Source organism: Aulonocara stuartgranti, assembly GCF_965226115.1.
Source record: "Aulonocara stuartgranti genome assembly, chromosome: 17".
Classification (NCBI taxonomy): Eukaryota; Metazoa; Chordata; class Actinopteri; order Cichliformes; family Cichlidae; genus Aulonocara; species Aulonocara stuartgranti.
Window position 1 is genome coordinate 40,165,296 of NC_138953.1, and position 25,187 is coordinate 40,190,482.

General features: G+C 46.5%; 2 protein-coding genes across 8 annotated transcripts in view; one reads left to right on the top strand and one right to left on the bottom strand.

The window, feature by feature from the left end:
• dennd1b (DENN/MADD domain containing 1B) overlaps positions 1 to 5,669 on the top strand; it is a 93,047-nt gene extending 87,378 nt beyond the window's left edge. For all 5 annotated transcript variants that reach the window (XM_082510651.1, XM_082510649.1, XM_082510652.1 and 2 more), the window contains 3 exons: positions 838 to 923; positions 1,245 to 1,467; positions 1,675 to 5,669. In XM_082510651.1, the coding sequence (XP_082366777.1) occupies positions 838 to 923; positions 1,245 to 1,467; positions 1,675 to 2,514 (1,149 nt within the window). In that variant the 3' untranslated portion in view covers positions 2,515 to 5,669. The remainder of the gene's footprint in view (positions 1 to 837; positions 924 to 1,244; positions 1,468 to 1,674) is intronic.
• A 904-nt stretch (positions 5,670 to 6,573) lies between these two features.
• Positions 6,574 to 18,903, bottom strand: crb1 (crumbs cell polarity complex component 1). Of its 3 annotated transcripts, XM_082510825.1 has the most exons (10): positions 18,449 to 18,903; positions 17,073 to 18,032; positions 15,745 to 16,298; positions 15,447 to 15,612; positions 13,382 to 14,300; positions 12,641 to 12,685; positions 11,939 to 12,061; positions 11,319 to 11,445; positions 7,357 to 7,594; positions 6,574 to 7,245 (listed from the first exon to the last, which is right to left on the bottom strand). In XM_082510825.1, the coding sequence occupies exons 1-9, from the start codon at positions 18,498 to 18,500 to the stop codon at positions 7,376 to 7,378; spliced, it is 3,165 nt and encodes a 1,054-aa protein (XP_082366951.1). In that variant the 5' UTR covers positions 18,501 to 18,903; the 3' UTR covers positions 6,574 to 7,245; positions 7,357 to 7,375. The 3 variants fall into 3 exon arrangements, with proteins under 3 accessions (XP_082366951.1, XP_082366950.1, XP_082366952.1); XM_082510824.1 differs by having other exon boundaries at positions 6,574 to 7,594; XM_082510826.1 differs by lacking the exon at positions 12,641 to 12,685 and having other exon boundaries at positions 6,574 to 7,594.
• Positions 18,904 to 25,187: the final 6,284 nt, after the last annotated feature.

The following is a 25,187-nucleotide window of genomic DNA, read 5'->3' on the forward strand; positions in this document are numbered from 1 at the left end:
TAAAAGTGGTATTAAAAAGCAGAGAAAACATCGCTGTAACCCACTGCGGCGGTGCTGTAACTGCACCCACGGGCGCTTAAAGACAACACAGATATTGTTAAAGAAAGCTAAATGAGCAAAATGTAAAGAGTGTGAATTAGAAAGCGTGAGATGAGTTAACATCAGGGAACATGAACGCAGTGAGAGGAACATGTGCATCTTAGTGGAAGGCATGTTAATAAGTGGCCCGGGGCAGATTTGGGCTCCCACGGGGAGAGTCCTGCCCCTGCGCTGTAAAGCTTCTGTCTCTTCCCTAACCCGCCCATTAAACACGGTACACAGGTGGCTTATTAAACCACCGTGTCAGACGACCGCAGTGCGCTCAGATCATTCACCACGCTGCAGTGTCAAATGCACTGGTGCCATAATGCAAGTTATTGGTGTAGCTGGCCGTATCTTGACTCTCCGGCACCTTTTACTTCATGTTTAATGCTGAGTTTGATAAAACACTGCAGGGGATCTTAAAGATTTTTATCCCCAGACCCAAATTTGACAAATTTAGTCTCCACCCTGAGGACGCGGGCTCGTTAAAACAGGCTATTAGTCCCGTCTTATGGGGACCCACCAGACACGCACTCTTTTTTTCTTCTTCTTTCTGTCGAATCCCAAGTCGTACTTTTATGAAAAGCTCAGCAGAACGCCGTACTCTGTCTGGACTCGTGTTTATCAGCAGTCTTGTATTATTTACTGAGAAGCTGAGACACCCCCCCCAAACCCCTCGGGTCCATTTTTATTGTTTTATCTCGTTATTTTTTTCTTTCTAACTACATCCTCCTGCCTTTTTATTCTCATTAACAGCATAACTTCAGCAAGTCTCCCATGAGCATGGGCCCTCGAGAGCTGGGCTATGGGCTTGATGATGAGGAGCTGGACAATGCAAGCAAGTGAGTGAAGCCATTTTCAGTTTTGGATCGATATTTCAAGATATGACAACTTGGGGTGATGGATTCAAAAGTTGGTTATGTGCAGAAGTGCTTTTGTCCTCCTTTTTTCTTTTTCCCTCATGGCGACACTGCCCCCTAGTGGACACACTGGGCAGGAGCACGTTGATGGAATTGTGATGTCATTTGTATGATGTTGAGCAGCATATTGCATTTGACCCTCTCATAAAAACGTGGTTATCTTGTGAAAAATGATCTCTTGGACGCGCGTGCACACAGATGAAGGGGTAATCGGACGTTTCGCTCTTTTTCCTCCAAACGCAGGGTCTCCTCAGAGGACAGCGGCGACGTGCCGTCCTACAACGAGGACAGCGATGACTCGTACTCCCTCGATCTGGACATCGACTCCTCTCAGTCGGGCCAGATGAACCTTCTGGAAGAAATCCTGGATTCTCTGACGACCACGACGATGGACCAAGGAAGACTCAGTGCCGCCAAGAGTCTGGACTTCTTCTTGTCCGTGGATGATTTAGACTACAAAGCCCCGGTACGCAGGAAAATGTAGAGTAGGACGAGTCTCGTTTTACAGGAAATAGAAATGCTTTCTGCGTCTGCTTTCACCTTGTGAATAAATCCAACATATCTAAAGACGGCTTCATTCTGACTTGAGGTCAAAGGTCATCATATGCATTAGTCAATAAAGAATAACAGCGAGGGTGAACATGTGGTGACTCTCCTGCCTCTTGTTTGCCAGACCAAGCCCACGCCCTGCAGCGAGTCCAGACCTGCAGATGAGAGCAGCTGTAGTGGAGGCGGCGATCAAGGCGGGTGGAATACGGGTCAGGATGACACTGTGGTCCACGGGAAACACCTTCCACCGTCCCCACGCAGGCAGCCCACCAAGAGCAGCCTGAAGATGTCAAAAAAATCCGCAGCAGTCCCTGCGGCGCCCGCTGCTAGCCCACCAGCCCAGAGCGCCGACGTCTCAGTGCCGAATCCTCATCAGTCCGACCCCGACCCGCTGCCTACAGCGTGGAAACCGGGAGATTGTTTCTCTTACTCGCCAACGCTGTCCCATCGAGTCGCACCTCTGCGGTCGTCCCCCACTCTCGCACAAACCTACAGTTCCTCAGCATCCGCGTCTGACCCAAGCTGCTCTCCTGCACCGGGGGTGCGGGCGCGGACCATCTCGGACCCTCAAAGCGGCTCGGAGCCTCAGCAGGCCAAGAACCAGACTGCCTCGACCTACGTGCTCAGGAGGAAGGTCATGTCCAAGGAGACGACGAGGCAGTACCAGCAGAAGGCCCTCCAGAGGCGGGAGAGCAAAGAGGGCATGGGGAGCCCGTCGAGGACCAGCCATTCAGCCGTGCAGGTCCCCTGGGAGAAGGAGATGTCCAAAGAGGGGCTCCTCGGGCTCGGCCTGTGTTTGGGTCAGGGTAAAGGCTCGGGGCCCCCCGCGGCGCAGGATCAAGGTCTCCTGGAGGAGATCGACTCTACGTGTTGCCTCGGCGCGGTCCTCCACACCAGCCTGCAGCTCTCGCAAGTTAACAACAGTCACCACCAGGTGCAGGGCAAAGCTGCAGACGACTCCTGAGTCTGTAAAACGCAGCAGGTTTACTCTTCTTTTACGACTAGCAGCTATCTGCAACAAAACTATTCTTTTTCCCTTTGTTTTTAATCTCGACACTCGGCTCCGAGCATACGTCCAAACCTGCCAACACAAACAAAAAGCCACCGAGTGAGGAGCAGGAAGAGGACGTGGTGCGCCGCAGAGATCTCCCTCTATGAGCCGTCTGCATATTTTAAACTCAAACCTGATTTATAGCGATTGGAAAAAAACAAATCAACTAAACGTCGTCGGCTCTTTCCTCTGGAATCGGATGCAAGTGCAGCGTCTCGTGAACTGTGATCCAAAACCACAGACCACAGCCGAACTGTTACCATCCTCGTTTAACCTGCTTCACCAGTTCATGACTTGTTTTAAAAAGTACAACTGCAAACAAAAGTTACTTCAGCAGACGGAGATTTTCAGTATTTCTTTCTAATGATCTTTAATAACGTTTTGTGTCGTCTAGTATTTTTCACATGTTCACCCCAAACGATGCACTAAACGCATTTTCGATAAAGTCGCGGCTGACGGAGGAGTTTGGAAAAGCCTCCGGAGCGTGTCAGGAGTAAGAAGGGACGCTGCGTCGCTCCAAACATTTCACATGATGAATTTGCACATGTGGATTAACAGCTGATGATTCCTACCAGGTACTAAAGTCTTTAGCAAAAAAGCAGGTGAGGCGGGCCTTTTGACTCGCCGTACGCTGCGTGACATGTCTGCCTTACACGGACATGTGATTTCTTTTTTAAACTCTGGTGTCTTAATCTACAGATGCCACAGCAGGTACTTTGTAATCAGAATCACTGTCGATTTAATAGAATAATGAATGATACATAATGTGCTTTAAGCTGCTGTCAGTCGCGTCCACAGTGATGTCCAAATCTCCTCAGGACACTTTGTTTTCTCCACACTGAAGAGACCCCAGTCAAAGGTCAAAGCCAGTATCCCTGCTCCAGGCTTCTCCCCCATCACGACTCTCACTTTGACCTTAAAATTACGGCCAGTTGTTGCCGATTTCATGACGTTTTATGCGGGTGAATAAAGGTGAACTTTCTAGGAGGTGCTCTATATTTTTACGATGAACAAATCCCCTGAAAAGACCAAAACTATCAGGCTTTGTGCGTCTCGCCACTATCACACTCCTGTGTTCAGTCTTTGGCTGGTTTTTGGTCTTTTCACAGTATTTGCTGACGTGTCTTTCTTCGCCTTTCTCACACGAGGGAATAACGGTCTGTGCGTGGGTCGGAGTCACGCTGCACTATAATGCAGCGGTTGATGATTGTACTGTAATGAAGCAATATAGTTCTCAGAGTAGCCACATGGATGTAATGTGCACAGAGTCTGAAGCATTCCTGTAACAGACTCTCCTGTGGAGAGAAACGCCGCGTCCAGCCCTCGCGGCTTCCCGTCATTCACCGCGTCACCGCAAACCCAGAGAGAAGCAGAGCGCTTTTCTTCTTCTTTTCGGGAATATTACATTTATGGTTCGTTGTTCTTATGATTTATGCCAGACGCCAGTCGGTGTGGCAGTTTAATAGCAGCCATTTCTCCACTTTCTGAGTGCTGCTCTGCGTTAACGATTTGCTCATAAAATCACTGGCGTGCTTCTAAAAGCCCAAGAATCGGTTAGCGAATCCAAAACGGAGGAAAAAACCAAAACAGACTCCAGAAGCGTTTGTGTGCTGCCCTCTGTGCTCTGTAAACATTAAGAAAATACTTCTGTACTATGCAAACATGCCAAATACTAAAGTTTCTCTGAGAGTGATTCGATTTCACTTGAGTATAAAGTCACGATTGGACTGCTTTCTGCCCCCGAACGAATAAACAACCACATTTAAAGAGAAAGCTGGTCCGTGTGCTGTGCCTTACGCAGGTACGCTGTAGGAAGCTGGGCTGTGCGTGTTTCTGACCGCCGCCCGGACCTGAGAAACGAACCTGACACGAACTCGCGTTGTTTTGGTTGGTCGTTGGGTTTCGGCTGCGCTCAGCTGGTTCCACTCAGTGTTTTTAGGGTTTCTTTGCTGCGGTGGTCGCTGGGAATCTCCCCGCTCGTGTTTAAGAGAAGATCTCGGGGTTACTTTATCCTTTTGTAAATGAGGTACTTTTCCTTTGGTTGTTAGCGGATTCCTTATGTTGTGTGTGCTCTTTTTTTTTTTTAAATAAAAAACTTGTGCTGAGCTTATTCTGTATTTAAAAAAAGAACAATTCTCAGAGGAGTTGATTTCATAATGAAAAAATTATTTTCAGCTGAATAGACGTATTTTTGCTGGCTTGAGTATATTTTACATGGATAATATATGATCGGTGTTAGAATTTGTTTTTACAAGATGCATCTAATATTTGAATGTTTTAGATTTTATTTTTGGAGGAAAAAAGAGATATGGACAAATGTCCCATGTAGCCGTTCACATTCAGATGGACGTACTGACGCCTGCTCGTACACAGTAAACACGGCTGTGGCCGCGTGGACGCGCTGCTTGTGCTTTCTGTTGCTTTCATTTCGGTATTTCGCGCCTCCATCGTCATCAAACAGAATGGTGGACGCGAACATCCGGTCTCGTATGTTACGTCGCGTGTTGGAGTGAAATGTAACATTTCATGTAAAATGTAACAAACAAAACTAGCTACTGTAAATCTAACGGCGGAGGGGTGAGAGGGAATATTCGAGTGTCCAGCTGCTGTTGTGAAGATCATTTGAGAAGCTTTACACTAAAACAAAGAACCACGAGCGTGTCGGACTCTGTAAACGGGACTCGGGTTGTCCTGAAAGCGTGTATTTGCAGTGAGTGGGAGGTGGTGGATTATGTAGCATCTTTTACTGAGTGTGGGTTCATGCACAGGTTCTTCTTTACAAAGATGACGATGTCACGACTTTTACACTGAATGTTACAGTCGGCAATTAAAAATATATATATTCCCCCCTCCCCCTGTCTCGGAATCGTGATGACGATCAGCTCTTCGATAATGCATTTATTGATTTTCCCGATACTGTGCACACTTGCATGTTCCCACTGCAGAGGAAACAACTGTCTTAAGTAACTGAGGTCAGTCTAATGTGCTATTGATGAGTAACCTGGTACAACTGCACACCATGTATGCACTGTGAACTGAAATAAATGATACTGTTTGATGCTTCTGCATCTCCCGACTCCTGACGCTTTGTGCTCACGTGGACAGAATCAGTATTTGATGGTGTTTTACAAACCACACGGGGACTTCCTGTGGCGTGGGTCCGTTTTAATCATTTCATTGGGTGATGTTCTCAATAAACAAGGCTATAGCTCTAAATAACAATCTCAGAGTTTAGTTTGTATGATGTCACTCTTCTCAAATGTGTTTGCGAGGGGCAGCCAATCAGAAGAACAAACGCTACTTAAAGGGGGAGGAGCAAGAATAGTTTAAGAAACCCAGGAATCATTCCGATATGGAAGCCCGTTTCCGCCACTAAAAAAAAGGATCCATAACTCAAAATTCCGAGTTATTTTCTCGAAATTTCGAGTTACTTTCTTGAAATTTCGACATATTAACTCGAAATTTCGATTTATTAACTCAAAATTTTGAGAAAAGTAACTCGAAATTTCGAGTTAGCGCTGCCAATCAGTAATCTATGTGAATGACGTCATTTCCTCGTTACCCGGAAGCTGAAGCCATCAGCTACAAATGCTACAGCTAAGCTACCGGTATTACATCAAGTCGTGATTGCACAGATTGCTGAGTGTTTTCAGCCTGGCTTCACAAATGATGAAATCCTTGTGTTATTAGCTGAATCACACGGTGTTACTGTCAGCAAACGTACTCGCGAAAGCGCCAATTTGTTGGGATCCGTTTTTGAGTGCGCGCTCCTCTGCGCCATATGCTTCCGGGTAACAAGAAAGCGACCTCATTCACGTATATTTTTGATTGGCAGAGCTAACTCAAGATTTTGAGAAAATAACTCGAAATTTTGAGTTATGGATACTAGCTGTTTTGTTTTTATTTAGTGGCGGAAACGGGCTTCCATATTCCGAGGATGGAAGTACAGACGTTCTGCTTTGTAGACGTCGAATGAATGACAACAAACTCAGTTTAATAAACATTTTGATCGAACTCAAAAGTTGAAAATGGAAAAATCACAGTAATAAAAATCATCATTACAGTATGTACAACTTCAATGGCTGCCTAGACAAATATAATGCTACTAATCCTAAAACATGAATCTGGGACTAAAGAGTTGCCACTGAAAAATTAACTTGGCACCAAAGTGGATTCATCAGAAACACACAAACAGTCTATAATCGTCCTGTTGGAAACGAATCCCATGAAGCTTTTATAGCTTCCACCTCTACACCGCAGAGGGGCCCAGTGTGCAGACATCGTGGCCTATTCTAATGTACTTGATCATAACCAACCCTTCCTTATACACACTCACGGTGCTTTCATGATTGATGTGTTACTGAGAGGCAGAGCAGTATGTTTGATTCATTCATTCACAGAACATGCAGAACAGTAGCAGGTTTATCCTGACTTGTTTCCAAATGAGGCTCAAAGACGATGCGTTCATGTGCCCTAAATTCCAGCGCGTTTTTTTCCTTTCAGCGTTCGCTGCTCCATCAATCCTAAATATATGGATCAGGCACAGAGATGTGACACACGCAGATGGGTATGCTTGTGTGGAACCAGGTGCAAAGCATCACAAAGATGGATGAAGGTGCTGGAAATGAAAACGCCGAGATCTTCCTGCGTATATGCAAATAAAGACAGGCGGCAGTGATTTAACGTGGAGCCTCCGCGTCTCCACCGAGCTCCAGACTTCCTGTTCAAACTGCACCACTTATTTTTCATTGCTACCTGGACCACGTTCTGCATCTCAAATCAGTCTCTCCATGGGCGGCGGCTGCGTGATGCTCCACATCTCCACCCGCGACCCTTCCTTCTCCTGCCGGCTGGGACTGTAGGTGCCGTGGGTGGCGCGGCGATTTAGGGCTACTACCGCACCCACAGAGGTCAGGACGATGGCCAGCAACAGGACGACGGACCCCAGACTGATAGACAGCAAGAGGTCAGAGGTCAAACCCTCCGAGGTCAGCTGAGGAGAAGAAAGACAGGGACGAGTCAGGGAGAGAGAGAAAAACGGCTCGTGCCAATGTTTTTGAGAACACATGCTTTATTCCCCCGCCTCCATTTCTCACACACTCCCTTCCTCTCCTGACTCCTTTACGCTACACCAGGCGCTCCAAGTGTGCTGCCAAAGTGTTGATGGATGTGTTTCCCAGCTCAGCAGGTGGGTTGCGACCACCAGGAGCCTCGAGTTGCCGCGGACTCAAACCTCCCTCCGTCTGCCGCCTCTCTCGCAGTTTGGCTGGCGCGAGCGTCAGCCCCAGCATCGCCACCGCGATTGCCAAGCCAACCAGATACGGTGCCAGCACGGCGGTCACCGGCGAGCTGTGTGGAGCACGCTCCGTCTGTGAAGGATCACACACACAGGCGCAATCTTTGCCGAGGATCCCATCAGCACACACACATGCCCAAAATAACTCGAGCAAACATACGCACACAGCTCCTTCAAAGCAGCACTGAAAGCTGCAGAGTCTGAGTTGTATCTGTGGACTTTGATGACTTGCTAATATTCTTATCTCACTCAGACTTGTGGCCGTTTGAGCCTCGCACACATGCAGAATGCAGCATCCTGCACGCAAACGCACAGAAGCCGCTCACCAGTCAGACCCCAACGAATCAGGATGTACTTAAGCTTTCCAGCAGGGGGAAGCTGAGCAGCAGATGCCCTTAAACCTACATCAGCTGTGCTGGTTGGTGTGATAGTTGTGATTCTCTGAGCGCCTGCTACAACAGCACAACAGCTGTAAGTCTCACTCGGTAACACTTGCTGACAGCATCTTCATAACTGACACACGGGGCTGCGAAAAATTATCTCAGAAGTCAGCAAACTTTACAGCGAGCAATCAACATGGAAACATAATTCTAATAAAAACACAACCATCCGTATCCCGAGGCAAAAAATAACTTCTGCGCTCACGCTTGATGCTGTAGACATTAGTTTCTTCCCCCCTCGCTACAGGTTCTTTGTTGACTCCTGGAAAGTGCTTACCTGTCACTGCAGCACACTCGCCTGTCAGAGCGAGTGTGACACAAGCGAGCTGGAGCAGCCTGCAGCCAGGACCCGCCATCAGTCACCGACTGCCACACACAGACCCAGAGATGTCTAACTAACCAGTCTCTAAGGTACGTGTCGAGGCCACCCTGAAGCCTCTGCAGAGCGGCTCTGCACACAGAGACGGCGGCAGCAGTGCTTCCCTGCTGTCAGCACTATCAGCCTGCTGTGTGTGTGTGTGGCTGCCAGATAAGCTGCCCTCATAGGTTTCTGTGAAGAAGACCCAACTTGTGTGAATGCCACCAGCTCTCTGCTGAAAGTGCACTTCAGCGCCAGATGCTGCTTTTTTGCTGGCAAAGCACATTTCTTCCTCTGTGCTTATCTCGCGCTCCAAGGATGGCCACATCAGTGCCGACGCTGAAAAACTGCCTCCCATTTCCTCCCCCCGAAACTACCTGCGCTTGCAGAGCACACACACACACACGCACGCACACACACACATGCACGCAGACTTGTAAAAATACAAGATGGAAGAGAGCAGGTGTACACGGAGAGGCCGCTGCATGCACAGAAGTATGTGAGGATTACACTGGTAATCTTCAGGACACTGAGGCCGGAGGAGTCGCAGACGCATGTGTGACCAGATCCCAGCACCGTCTGACATCTTCCAACCCACAGATACAATAAACTATCCGTATGACCTAATTATCATTTAGTCCCATTATATTTATATTTCCAACCCTCTTGTTAAGAAATTATAACAAGTATAAAACGAAAGCGTTGTTCTCATGGTGATGGTCTTTATCTACTATTGTGTTGTGTTACGTCAGCTGCTCTGTCTGGTAATAGTTTTTAGCTTTCAGTGCATCCATAGATTTACCTTTTTATAGCCATATCTGACTATTTTAGCTATTTTTATGCAGTTTCACCTTATTTGCCTCATGTTTGAAATGTAAAAATAATTTTAGCAGAAATAGATGTAAATTTCTCAGGATGTACTGCCGCTTAATTTCCTTTGTGGTAGTTTTCCATTATATTCATCTATATCTGCAAAGACCTGACTTTCCCTGGTAAGTACGGCATTAAACATTCATTTAACTATAATTTAAAGCCTTCCCTTCATACACATTGGTCAGTCATTCAGTCAAAACACAGAGCATTGTGTCAGGATGGGGAAATCTGAGGTTCGAGTGCAGCAGCAGTGCCTCTGTTACTGATGACAAATGAGAAAGCAAAACTTCCAAACAGCGGTTTTAAGACTAGATGTGAAAAACTGTGAGCCTGTCCTTCATGCACAGATAAAAACGCTGTAGCTGTGCGCTGTGTTTGTGTGTTTGTGTGCACTTGTGGCTATTCTGGGATAAACTCACTCGGCATCTTGTTAAATGAGATTAAGAGTCTATGTTTGGTGTGGCAGCTACCACCTGACCTCAGTGTGTCCACTCCTTCAAACGCAAACACACACTTAGAAAATCACTGAGAAGAGTTTGACCTTCAGCTGTAATTTCTCCTAATATGGATTTTTGAAGGGAAACGGACAAAATGTGCGATTATGTGAAGAACAAGTTAGTCGAGAGAAACAAAGAGGACAGACGAGTACAAAACAATCAAGGCTGAAAGGTTTTTATTTGACAAGAACAAACAGAGAGACGACAGGCAGACAGGACACAACGATGGATTATGATGGAGGAAACAGACAAACAAGAAGTTACATGGATCATGCAGCATGATGTCAGCACAACAAGACTGAACGACAAACAATAAACACACAAAAGTCTACAGTGAGAGAGAGAGACATACAAAATGCAACGAAACGGTGACCACAGCAGCGGTGAATGTTGATAGGAAGCGTTGGCGCGGGGCCACGAGAGAATTTAGGCTTAAAATATCTGCGGCTCAGACAGCAAAGTGTTTTAGAGACGAAAAACTCCTTCTTTGGTACAAAACAGCACACAGTAGTCAGTCAGTCAGTCGGCGCAGTGCTCTGAACGCACATCAAGAACAAAGCGAGACATCTTGTTGTCTTCTAGCCCCTCTAGGTGCTTTTGTAACTACAACACTGTTTTTCATAGTTCACAAATGGATCCGCACGGAGCTCCCAGAATCCAGTTCAGACGAGACTGACAGGATAGCTTCACGGAGGAACCGTATAAATAACTCCGGTATCCGTAATGTTCCTCACCTCACTAAGTGCTTCCCTACACGAAACAATAACCCTCAGATTCATCTGTTTCTTCTCTGTACTGTCGGTCTGGACTATGTCCTGGACACGGTGAGGGAAACGTGACAGGTGATGCCAAGAGGATTGTGATTGGTTATGACCTTTAGCTGCGACGAAACACCATCACCTCGTCTGTGATACTGTTTCTTATCATCTACTGCAACGTGTACGTTTAATAATATGCATATATGCAGGTACATAACTATATTTAATAAGGTGCCGCTTATTTAATAGTATAATTTTAAGGCACAAGTCGTTCTGTGGTAACAGACCAGAGAAGTTCTGTGGAGTGTTTTGGATTATAGCCCGATCAATCAATCACCCATTTGAAAGCACCCTGACGCACGTGCACGCACAGACTCAGTCGTTTCCTCCCCAGTCCACCTCTGGCTCGTCGTCCAGCCTGAGGATCAGGTAGGAGAGCAGCTGGAAGAGGTTCTGCCACAAGAGCAAAGCCACGTAAAAGTAAATGTCGCTTACGTCCGTCTGGCACACGTCTCCGGCGTAGCTCATGTCGCACACGCAGACAAACTTGTTGATGAGGTTGTGGCAATAGCCTCCGTTCAGACACGGGTTGGACTTGCACTCGTCGACCTCCTGCTCGCACCTGAAACCACAGCATCACGGAAGAACTCAGACCACAGCCTCACTTCAATGAAATGCAGATAGAGTCCACAAATTCTATTGACGTTCTATTGTTCTTAAACCTGGTGTAATATTGGACAGTTCCCAAAAGTTCCCAGCATTACATTAGGGGAAAAGAGGTAAGAGAATCTGCACCATTTATTTATCCTCTTTGGGTGGAGGAGGCACTAATATCAGGCATGACGTGAGACACTACACGGATCAAAGAAACTGCACAGGAGCTGCTCGGCCATGGAAGCCTGAGCCGGAGGAATCTTGCACGCAGATTTTGTGCCGATGTTCATGTCAGAGGAGGTTTGGAAGCGTTGGAGACTTTTACGCACAAAAGCTTCAGCGCTCTGCGACTTGGTGATCTGTGACGTTACGTCGTTTGCCACTTCATAGATGAGTTGCTGTAACTTGCAGTAATTCCACAATCTGACATGGTGACAATATGTATTTGTCTTGTTTCCTACCGGTGCCCGATGAAGCCTGGTGGACAGTCGCAGGAGAGCTCGCGCTCGGTGCAGTTGCCTCCATTGAAGCAGGTGTAATTTCTGGTGTCGTCGCCGCACACAGAAACAGGAAGCTTTGGCCTTCTGTTGGAAAAGTTTAAAGCACAACTTTGTCAGTTCAGCAGATTTGGTTCTCTGGCTTTATGTTTGCCGGAAGCAGAAGAGATGGCCGAGCGGGAGGTGCATTATTCAGCCTCCTGCTGTTCCCCACAGGGGAGACAAAGAGACTTAAGAAGCGACCAGGATAACAAGATTATAGCCCTCTGGCAACGAGTCACCAGCAGGACGTCAAATCACACGTGCAGGAATGAAAAAGCCAACTTCTTTCTCTTTGGCCTCTGTAACCTTCTGTTTGCCTCAAGCATCAACAGCTCTGCCGGCAACTTGAAGCTCATCCCTCAACGGTTACAAAACACACTCTCATTTGAACAATTTGATCATTTTAAACTACAGCTGTCACTCATTTGAAAAAGTGGTTGGCTCACTTTTAAAAGTGCTAATATTTGCCTTTGCTTTGCATTTTGTTCCACAAAAAACAAAAACGAGGGAAGGCTTCACAGCTGACATTTGAGAGACAAATATCTAACAGGAAACAAACACCTGGGAACACGTGAAAAATAAAATAATAATAGTAAAAAAAGCCACCAAAAAACAACAACTCACACATTTCTGACAACAATGTACCACGGAATTTCTTCAACGCGTTCGCTGCAGAGGAAACAGAGAGAAAGATGGTGAGGGGAGGAAGAAAGAGGCGCAAACAAACGAGACAAACAAAAGGAAGTCGTTTTCACACACAAACTTTAAAGCAGCCTGGATGTTCCCAGTAAAGGGAGATAGCTTGACTGGTGTGGCTTGCTTAGCGAGACACTTGCAAAGGTGTGCAAGAAACAAAAAAACGGAGGCAAAATGCAAGAGGCTGTGTGTTTACAGGATAAATGCTTGGAGGCGTTCCCCCCGCTGGGTCTCAGAGGCGAACGCGAGATGACAGAGGGGGGAAGAAACTGGCGCTGAACCAGAGAGCCTTGTGTAGTGAGCAGACTGGGGCCTTTTTCTGGCTGACACTAGAATAGAAATGCAGCTTCTGAGGCGCTCACCGCAGGCGTGGTTGAAATGCTGAACAGAGGCAGAGATGTGGAGACATTTTGCAGTGAACAATTGTGTTTGTGTTGTGCTGCAGTCCCCTGTTGGTGCAATTTTGTAGCATTTATTTGTGCATTTTGTGTTTCTAACCACAGCTTTCACTGCACTTCACAAAGTCATCTTTGAAGAGTGAAATATTAATAAGCGGATTTCTTTCCCTCTTTGCTCATCTGCATTTTGCACACCCACCCACTAACGTTTTATTTCACTCTGCTCTGCTTCGCTGCTTTACGACTTACCTTAGCAAACAGCTAAACTTACTTGCAGAGAGGTCCGGTGTAGTTCTCCGCACAGAGGCAGGCGTACCTGTCGGGCCCGTGCAGACAGGTGCCGCCGTGGGCGCACAGGTGGTTTTTGCACATGTCAGCCTCTTCCTCGCAGTTCGCGCCCGTGTAGCCGAGCTCACAGGTGCACTCGTAGCTCCACCCGGCGACGCTGCAGTTGCCGTGAACGCAGGGATTCGAAGCGCAGGTGTCCAAGAAGAAGTCGCAGTGTCTCCTGGCCCAGCCCTCGGGGCAGCTGCAGTTGTACGCGTTGAAGAGGTCCTGGCACTCCCCGCCATTCAGACAAGGGTTTGGATAACACACAGAGGCCCCGCCGCAGCCGACGAGCGGCGCTTGCGGCGACGTCTGGACGAACTGCTCCTCCTGCATGCGGGGGAGGTTCACGCCAGAAGAGCCAAAGTAAGAAAGGGCGATCCCACCCAGCTCCACGGTGCCCAGACAACCGGCGAGGGACCAGCCGTTGTCAGGGGCCAGTCCCCCCAAGAAGATGTCCACCCCCTCTCTGAGGAAGTCCAGGTTGCCTCCTCGGCTGGTGGAAGTGCTGGCTTCTTCGACGTCTTCATCGAGCACCAGAGTCCACCGAGAGGTTTGCTCCCACGGTGCTGCCATGAGAAAGCGGACACTGTGCCATTCGCCGTCGCTGACACTGCTCCTGGTGCTCAGGCTGACCGTAGATACGCCCTCCTCTTCGTAGGTGCTCTGATGCTCCACGAAGAGGAAACCATCTTGGATGGAGACCGTGATGAAAGCAGAGCCCTCCTCGGCATGTAGGATCGCTGCTTTACGCCTCCGTGTGCGCAGGTTTAGGGAGAGGCTTGTCAGGTTGCGGGATATGCGACCGTTCCCCCGGTAGGACAGCACGGTGCTGTCGTTCAGGAAAGTTGCATTGGAGTAACCTAGGAGACGAGGACACAATACCTGCCGTGAATATTTGCACAGCGTTCACTTTGTCATAAATGTTTTTGTTGTGTTTTAGTTGGCATGTCATTTACCGAGCACTGATTTCCTGAATCAAAATAGTAAACGTGTCAGTGTGGGGGGACTGATCCAGCGCTACACTGTATCAGCGTGACAACATCATAGAAAAATAACGGTTTTTATTAGATACACTTAAATCTAAAATCCTGAGAAAATCACAAACACTTTTTATTATTGAATTATTATTGAACACGACTCTGCTGGTTGTATTTCCACAGACCAGCAGGTTGCTGAGTGTCTTTAATCACAGCTACTGATGTGTGATTTTCACCAGTTTATCACAGTTAATTGCTGCATTATGAGAAACAGACTGCATGTAATGGCCAACCAGACCCCGTTCAATCACAGACTGATGACAGACTGACTCCGCCTTAGTGTTGGCGTGCTCGACAATCTCAGTGAAGTTTATCTTATTGGATAAAACAAATACTGACAAAGTTTGTGGATATAATTGTTGAAAAAAGGTGATAAATCGCAAAATGTTAAAAACTGTAAGTGAACTGGGAGAGTATCGTATTGTGGGGTGTCTGATGACTCCCACCTTTAGTCGGCAGTATTACAGTATGACAGCTACCTGTCTTGATAACAGTATTTACTGGAAATACAAGCAGTAAATATCTGTATCTCTGTAATAATGGAGACACACAGCAAATCATCACTAATTCCAAAAAGAGGATAAGCTGGCATCAGACAGATCCTACTTTACGGATCACATAGGGAATACTGTGTGGGCAGATTAAGGCCAGTATATAACAGCGTTGAGTCACTTGGTTACATAGTAGCCAATTAAGACCATAGAGGCTAATTAAACAAACAAGGTCAAAGATTCGGTAACGTACATTCACTGGGCTCTTACGTAGCAGAGAAACACTTTTAGCCCAGAATACTGGATCCCGCTTATGCAAAAGGAAATCATTCAGAGCTTATCGTTCAGTGCGGTGTCTGTTTATTACTCTCGACCTTCGCTTTGCCTTTGAAGGCACTTGGACTTGACTTGGCACCACTTCAAGTGACTTTAAAACAGCTCTGCTTTTGTAACTGACGAATCCTCGAAGGTCACTCACATTCATAGCCGTGGTTCAGCATCCTGCACTCTGCATCTGTGGGGCACGGGGACAGCTCGCACCACTTCACCTCTTCACAGCGCCGCCCTGATGTGTTGGGGGGGCAGGTACAGGTGAAGTCGTCCCACTTGGAGTAGCACACCCCCCCGTTGAGACATGGATTCCTCTGACAAAGAGATACGGGGAATTTGTTTTAGGTTTGTGCTACGGATTTGATTTCAGAATTACAATATAGATTTAATATCTGTGTAATGTCCACACGTACTACACCAACACTGTGTGCAGGGTGTTCACTCACACTGCAGATGTTGTCTCCAGAACACCCCACAGTTACGTTCTCCATGATCTCAAGAGGATAAGATCTCACTGTAGTGTCCAACCCAAAGAACTGCAGCCTCCTGTCGCTGATCCTCAGGTCCTGAACGCAGCCTTTGAAATATCCACCGAACGCCGCGGTCTCCTTCGCCTCCAGCATACCTCCCACATACACCGTGTCACCTGCTTGGACACCGACCGGCCTCACCTCCACACGCCCCTGTTCCTGAGCCCCCACATACAGCACGATAAGACCATCCGCCGCCACCTCTACGCTCACAAAGTGGGCTTCCCCATCGTCAATCGCATCCGCTGACTTCAGGCTTTCGTATTTATCGAGCTGAACTGAGACCTCGCCACCTTCCAACCACACGTGCAGGTAAGCGTTGCTGCTGTTGGCAAGCACCAAGAGGAGCCCGCCGCTCCTCCGCGTGCGCAGGAAGAAGGAGATGGAGAAGTTGTCGACCAGGTCATCAGTGACGGTGAACGCTGCAAAACTGTAAGCGTCCTCGTTCCCGAAGCGGGCAGTCACATGTTCTGCAGAAAGCAACAAAGGGGTGAACAACAAGTGAGCTGGATGAATGTCGGTACATAAAAAGACCTTTAGAGCTTTTCAGCTCGTCAGCACTGTGAAAGAAGGAGTCTGTGCTTTTTATCATTGGGTCAGGTGAAAAGTTCTGATTTCTCCATCTGTCCTCTGAAATCTGAAGTATTGAACAGCTGAGGGGTTTTTCCACAAAAGGACGTTCTTATTGGTCTACGCTAAGCTCGCTTAACAATGAGTCTATCAGGTGGAAGTTTAGGCCTGTCAGCACTTTCCACCCTAATCTAAAAAACTTATATATGTTAGCAGGTTTGAGTAGGTGTTTGGTTGATGTGCAAGTAAATGTTGGTCTAAATCCGCCCATCAGTAATCTTCTTTGAAAGACTCAACAGTCTTTGAAGCAGCCATGGAGGGAAAACTGATGAAAACTGTTCAAACCTTCAACATTTATTGTTCAGGTTATGATGTATCGATCGCAGCAGCCATTGGTTTACTGAGCACTCGCTATTTTACAGTCCGGCATTTGCTTGCATGTCAGTCCCAAAATAGATTGCCTTAATCTAGTTCTTCACATAAGAGGATCTTCCCCCTTAGCGTGACTTTTGACAGACTTCATCTCCGACCTCGTGTCTCCTGACTCACCCAAGCAGCTAAAGGTGCTTTTAGTGCGCCACTTTTGGAATTTGATAAGCGAGACCTTGAGTTCTGTCCTGCATGCCCAACAAGTGGGTTAAATCACTCCCCGTGTCTTATGGTTGCAAACTTACCCTCCTCACAGTCGTGCCCCTCATAAGGCCTGGCACACCGGCACTCGTAGCTCTGCCACATGTTTACGCACTCTCCTTTGTTTTGGCACGGCACATCCAGGCAGCGGTCCCTGTAGCTGCAGCCCGGGGACACGTTGACAGCTGAGTCGCTCAGCCACTGCTCGGGGATGACGAGCTGCCAGTCCACAAACACGTCCCGCATGCATCCGATGAATGGAGTAAACGCATCGTACTCGCTGAGGCCGCTCGAGTCTCGAGGCATTCCTCCAATAAAAGTGCTCTGAGGGGATGAAACAAACCCCACCAGCCAGCTTTGGACTGCGGCCGCTTTGTGGCACGACTGGCTCGCACACCCCACAGCATCATCTAGCAGTTTAAGGCTTAGCACCCAGTTTCCAAGCACAGCCTCTACAGAATACCACTTTCCATCTGTGACGTTGTGCGGAAGCTCGAGAACCTGGCTCGGGCTTTCCGCCTCAGCAGAGGCCTCCCTCCTCAGCGTGAGACGCAGCTGCCCCCCCTCCAGCTCCAGGCTCAGCTGCAGACCGCTTGTGATGGTGTGAAACAACAGAGCTCTAGGCAGAAAAGTCTTGAAGCTGAGAGTGATGTTGCAAGTCACTTCAGTATCCACTAGGGGGCTCTCCAGCAGCAAGTAACCTTTGCGCTCGAAAGTAAAAGCTGTAGGGGTCATACAGAGAGGCCCGGCGTACCCAGGTGAGCAGGAACAGGTGTATCCATGAGTCCCATCCAACAGGAAAGGAGAGCAGGAGCCTTGGTTCTGGCATTCATGGCCTTCACAACCCACTAACTTCACATCGCAGTTAACACCTCCGTAGAGGATGCCATCACGACTGGGCTTGAGGCAGTGGCAGGTGTAGCCCCCAATGTGACCCTCGCATCTGCCCCCATTCTGGCACGGACTGGGCTCGCACTGGTTTATCACCTCCTGGCAGAGGGAGCCTGTAAAAGAGGCACACAGCACAAACACGTACACACAATTAAACACTGTTACTACAGCTGTTATATAACAACAGACATGTTTCCAGGTATAAATGAGGTTCTGGATTATTATTCCCACTACACTTGTCTCCCTGTTTACCACTCGTGGTACCAGGTAAACTATCTTCTGCAGTCAAGTGAGCCCACCTGACTCTCAGCTGTTAAACATCAACACACCTGCTTTGTTTTTTGCCCTCTACACCACCACAGCACAGTTTCCTCTCTTTACGTTTGTATGTACAGCTCTACGCACATGCTGTAGGTCAAATTCAATCAGTCACAAGTTACTTGTTTTGATTAGGCAATAAGCAAAGATGACAGACAGGTGTAACTCAATGTGTATTATGTAATACTAAAGCTACTGGTACCGCTGTTACCTGTTCCAAGCAACCAAATCCCCAAAATCCATGGCGCAGGTGTCCACATCATGCCGTCAGGTTTCCCCCCAGAAAAGCCTCAAAGTTGTCTAACAGCACCATGTTATGTGGTGTGTGTGTTTACGGGTCCTCACGGTGGACGCCTGATCCTTGTCTGCTTCTCTAAAGCATGAAGGGCTGAATAGCTGCAGTCAGGAGACCAGAAAAGCCACATCCCCGGGGATTAAGCTAATGCTATTTGGCCACCTTACTGAGTCAGTGCCCTGCAACTTGCAGAGTCCATTTCTAGAACACAGTCTCAGCAGGCATCAGCTCACACTTCGTACCGACGCCCCCGGATCAAGCAGTCTTGCGCAAGCAGAATTTGAAGCTTTTCCAACAGAAAGAAAACTTTAATTTGATGAAACAAGCCCGCTGCTGTGTTTCCCTCAGAAACGCCAACACTTACTGTATATTATGTTACCGCTTAAGTAACATGCGGTCAGTTGTACCTACTCACCAAATATTCTACATTTATTTTAGATTTAGTTAGTGTGACAAAGTGTGTTTGTGTGTGTTTTTAAACTACCACCAGGGGGCACCACGGTGAGCACATTTCAGCACCTGACAGCTGTTCATGCTGTCATTTTAATCTGGGCATAAACGCTGTCCATGGTCCTGTTTCTGGATCCATCTGAAGACACCGCGTATTCCTTCATCTTCATTTCTTCAAGCTGATCTTGCTTTTTCTGATCAATTAACTCTTTAAAAAGTGGAACCGTGCGAAGGCATGTATATCTTTTAGATCACTGCCCTCAATTAACATGGTTTGTTAATGATTACAAGCTCTTTATTCAGATGCCACATTACAGTTATGAACAGAATAATTCGTTTAGTGCTTCAATGTTATGCTCGATCACGTCTGGATTCTCAGAGAAGTTCAACATGTCGACTCAAAATTTGTGAATCAGCACAACTTTGGTGATTTTTGGAGGTCGGTCATTATGAACACAGATCCATTCATACGTGTCAGAGTCCAAGTCTTTCAAACCGTGATTGACTGAGATATGACTGGTTCAGTTTGTCAAACGAAAATGACCTACCTGTTGTTCCTGGGGGACACCTGCAGATGTAACCTGCAGACTGTTTGTGGTCATAGCTTTCAGGCAGAAGAGGCTCACTGCCATACAAGGCATGCCAAGATCTCTCAATGCAGCTGCCGCCATTTCTGCAAGGGCCGCTGCCACACTCACTGATGTCTGTCTCACAATGACGGCCCTCAAACCCTGGAACGAGGAAGGATATTTAATGTGATCAACACTACATATGATGTTCATTAAAGATGACACGGGGACAGGCTGTTCTGGACAGAGCAGGTGTGAATAAGTTCAAATGCCTCAGTGTCCTTGTTTATTATTCTCCACATTATTTGACCAAGAGAAGAGCTTCCTTTACCAGGCCAGCATTCACAGGTGTAGTTCCCTCCATTGTCCTTACAGATGGCGCTATTAAAGCAGGGTTCAGAGTAGCAAGGCGGTAGAGGTGTCTCACAGTGTGGGCCGGTGAAGGCTGTTTGAGAGCAGTCACAGCTGTAACTGAGACAATCACATAACAAGACAGTCGGTGTTTGTAATTTATATTAATAAAGTTATTTAAAACATTTCCTTTGCTTTGTTTATAGATCTCATTAGAAGCTACTCATTTTTGAAAGACCACACTACTTACTCATTCACTCCATCTATACACAGAGCCCTGTTTTGGCAAGGGTGCTCTTGGCACTCATCAGTGTTGATTTCACACCGTTGTCCTTGGAAACCGGTGAGACAGGTGCAAGTGAAGCCACCAACGTAGTCATGGCAACTGCCTCCGTTGAGGCATGGCTGTGACTGACATTCGTCAATCTGGACCTCACAAGTAGCACCTGTGAACATCAAAGCGGTACAGATGTCAGAGGGCAGGCGAGCCTGAGGGCAGAGGGTGGAAACGAAGAAAGCTTTCATGTGGACTGCTGTGCTGTGCTGTGCTGTGCTGTGCTGTGCTGTGCTGTGCTGTGCTGTGCTGTGCTGTGCTGTGAGGATTCCTCTTTTATCTCATAGCAAAGCTTTTTGTTGTTTTCCCAAAAACACTCAAACTATGGAAGGGAAAACAACATATGCAATGTTTCCTTTACTGTATCCCTAAAAAAAAGGTGATTAATGCTCTCATGGTCCATTCAACAGCTACTAACATGGATGGCATTTAATATAGAAAGAACACATTTAAACTGGGGTAACACATTTTTGACACTGTTTTCTTGAATAACTAAAACTGTGTAGGATTCTTTAGTTCCCAATAACATATTTTAGGATTGAAATGATGTGACTTTACATAAAGATGCTGACCTGTGAAACCAGGAGAGCACAGACAGGAGAATCGACCCACTCTGTCCTCACAGGTTCCTCCGTTCCTGCAGGGCTGTGAAGCACACTCGTTCACATCAATCTGACAGTGAGAACCCTGAAAGCCCGGCACACAGAAACAAGAGTAGCTATCGCCACGGGTTCGACAAATCGCCTGGTTCTGGCAAGGGTTTGGGGAGCACTGGTCCACAATTTGAGGCAGCTTGTCCAGAACAGCACCTGAGAACAGATGGTGATTTTATATATGAGAATACAACAACATTATTCACACATGTAAAACCCCAATATATGCAGTGCTGTGTAGGACAATTTTCCTCCTTTCTCTGTTTGCATATTTGTTTCACAGCTGAGCAAATACAAAATGCAGTTTTTTAAATAAAGATTTCATTTAAAAGTTATCCACAGCTTCATGGCTCATTGTGTAAGAGTGAAAGTAAATCTAATACCTGTTTGTGCCACCTTGGCAGCAAGAATCGCAATCAAGCCTTTGTGATATGAGCCAATGACTCTTTCACATCCCTGTGAAGGAATTTTGCACCGCTCTTCTTTATAGAATTGTTTTAATTCAGACAGATTAGAGGGGTTTTTGAGCATGAACAGTCTGTTTAAGGTTATGCCAGTTTATGATGATCAGATTTTAGTCTGTACTTTGACTAGCCCACTCCAAACTCCTCATTTAGTTCCTATTTTAGCCATTCAGGGGTCACTTTGTTTCAGATCTTTATCCTGCTGCATAACTCGAGTATGTTTGAGCTGCAGGGCACAAGCTGGGTGGACACTCTCCTTCAGGATTTTCAGGAGTTCACAGTTCATTCAATTATGGCAAGTCATCCAGGTCCATCACACTACCACCACCATGTTTCACTGCAGGTGTCCATCCGTCCATCCTCCATCCATCCGCCCTTCCGTCTATCTATCCATCCATCTATCTGTCATCCATCCGTCCGTCCGTCCGTCCATCCATCCGTCCATCCGTCCGTCCATCCGTCCGTCCATCCGTCCATCTGTCCGTCCGTCCATCTGTCCATCCATCCGTCCATCTGTCCGTCCGTCCATCCATCCATCCTTCCGTCCATCCATCTATCTGTCCATCCATCCATCCTTCCGCCCATCCATCCGTCCATCCGTCCGTCCATACATTTATCTGTCCATCCATCTGTCCGTCCATCCATCCATCCATCCATCTGTCCATCCATCCATCCATCTGTTCGTCCGTCCGTCCATCCATCCGTCTATCTATTTGTCTGTCTGTCCATCCATCCATCCTCCTTCCATCTGTCTCTGTCCATCCTCCATCCTCAATCCATCCATCAATCCATCTCTGTCCATCCATCTATTCTTCCGTCCATATGTCTATCTGTCCATCTATCCTCCATCCATCTGTCTGTCTGACTGTCTGTCTATCTATACATCTGTCCATCCATCTATCCATCCGCCTATCTATCTATCATCCATCAATCCGTCTGTCCGTCCATCCATCCATCCATCCATCCATCCATCCATCTATCCATCCATCCTCCATCCATCTGTCTATCTGTCCATCCATCAATCTGTCTATCTGTCCATCTATCCTCCATCCGTCTATCTATACATCTGTCCATCCATCCATATGTCCATCCGTCCATCTGTCCATCCAGTCTTCTTACAGCCATGTAATATCTACAACATTACTATAAAAAGATCCAGATTTTAAGTATTGGGTAAACGTTTATCAGTCTCGAGGCACTCCAGAAGGAATATGTGTCCAACAGTACTTCAAAACAACTGTTTGCACGAGTGCCCACTGAATGATCCTGATCTGTTTTATTTCAATCACGTCTAACACAAAGCTCTTTTATCTCTCTTTAGCTTTGATTAAAGAAAAAAATGATTAGCAGTTGTTGTAACAAGGGCTTTAAATTCAAGGGCCTCTCAAGGCGTTGTGGCCGGCTGCCACAGAAACCAGTTTCACTGTTTGGGTTTAGCATTCCTTCTATTTCCATGGTGACAGCATCCAACCGAACATCTGAGCCATTTATTGCTCTACTCGTTATGGTGTGTTTTAATGAGGAGGATTAAACAGCACAATGATACAGCTTTGGGTTTAGCTCTCATGTCAGCATGGACATGATATAACTAGTAATTAGAGGGTAAGCACTTGATTTTCTTGTGTAACTGCAATTATAAGCAGCTGTTATCAAGTTATGCATGCCTCAAACACTTATCATCCATATTAATCTTACTCAAAAATGTTTAGATTTTATTTTACAGACTTTTTTGTTTCTGTCCTCATCAGCAGCAGTCACATACAGTCACAGCTTCCATGACTGGGCAACATGAGGAGACCCTTTTAGTCTGGTAGATAAAGAAATGGGTTCAGCTGAAGAAGAGGAATAAAATCACACGGTATGATTTCAGGCATAAATTCTAAATCTGTGCTGTTAGTCACTCGTGCACCCAGACAAGCTCTAAAAGTTAAAGTTTCGCTGTGACCTGCAAAACTAAACTTTCTTTAGAATCTGTGTTAAAGCGTTGCTATTTTTCTTCCTGACTGAATTCCTCTATCATGTCTGCCTGGAGACTTACTGCCTGCAGCTTTTACATATACAAAAAAGCATCAAACATAAATAGCTACAGGCAAGGCTGCTCAAAATTGTTGTACTGCAGGCAGAACAAATGGGACAACCTCAGAGATCCATCCATGGAGCATAAGGGGGCATCATATGTACTGTTTTTCATAGTTTTAAAGAATGTGCCATGACTCTAATCAGTACATTCACACTGATATTAGATAGCATGAAAGTACTTTTTTTTATTGGTGCAACTGTTTTTGTGGTTTTCAATCTTCTGTCGTTGTTTGGTTCCAGCCTTATTAGTTTGTATTAAGTTACACCTTTAGCACCTGCATATACATCATCCAGTCACTTGTCAGTAGTCACTATATCTGTGACTGTTGCCTGTTCATCACAGTGCTCTTCTTTGTGTTCCAGTGCCTGCTTTACATTTATTGGACTGTCCTGCCTTGGGGTTTGAGACTTTCTGCCTTTTCCTGTAAGTTTCAGTCAGTTTCTTCGTTAGAGCTTGCTTGAGTATCTTTCTTTTTTTCTTCTTATTTTAGAAACCACCTGCCCCCCTTGTGTCTGCACTTCTAACCTCTTGAGTAAAGGAAGCCAGGGAGGTGTTATCCTTTAAGCCCTGACCTAGGAACTCTCGACCTGACCAGATTAAGGACTTGCTTTACACTCCTCATTACCTCCTTTGTTTTGGGAGAAAGTCTACAGAATTGTTTATTGTGTGTGTGCAGAAAGGCCCCACGGCGTGTGCACGACAGCCGTCGTGAGCTTGACGATTTGAACAGCCCATACTGTCTTAGCAGGAAGTCATTTGAAATTCAATAGATAAATTTGTGGGGAGGCTGAAATTCGGTCACTGCTGCTGAATCAACTCAAATTTTACTCATCCTAAAACTGAGTTCGCTGCAGTACCAGGTGGCTTTTGGACCCTGTTCTTGTCTTGTTCTGTCTCTCTCTCTACGTTGTTCCACATTACTGGTTAACTTCTCTCTTTTAATCATTTCGGCTGTGTTTGCTGCCAGTGTTCTTCCCTATGTTTCCTGTGTTTGCCTTCTTTATCTCTTACTAAACTCCCGCTGTTATCAAAGTTATTAAAGCCTAACAATCTTTCTTTCTTTCTTTCTTTTTTTGCAACAAGCTTGTCTGCCTCTTTTGTGTTTATATTACTATTGCACAGGCTGGAGTCTATAAATACAGTCCTGCTGATGTGAGCAGAGATTTTACAATAATATTCACACACCCTTAAAGAGCACAATCAGGCTCAGAGACTATTGAGGCTCAGAAGAGCGCAATTAGGCTCCACTTGGCGCAATCTTTTTAAAACCAGCTATCATTTATCTGTCATTGGCGGAGGTCAATCAGTTTCACAGCCAGCCAGCAGGACTCTCCAGGAGCAGCTTATACATGTCTAGACTTGGACGGGGGGGGTATGATGGAGATCGAGCATATTCTCTGACCACATGTCTGTATCATTACAACAAATATTGATATGTTATAGACTCTGAAACAATCATTCTGACAGTTATTTCAGTTATATTAAAAATGTTATGTTGGTAGTATAATTGGAATGCATTGAAATGGCAACAGGTGGTTCCCATTTCACTCTTTATTCAGCTCACTGTATTCAGTCTATATCCTGAGGCCGAGTTCAGAGTATTCAGAGCCATTTGTGTCTGTTTGAGATACAGCTCCAGCCAACTGCACATCCCCTCCCACAGCATGTAAGGCTTTTTTCATATGCAAATACCTCCCACGGGTCTTTGTGTGGACCTATCTGCAGGCCCTTAAATGGCACATGCGTGGCACCTG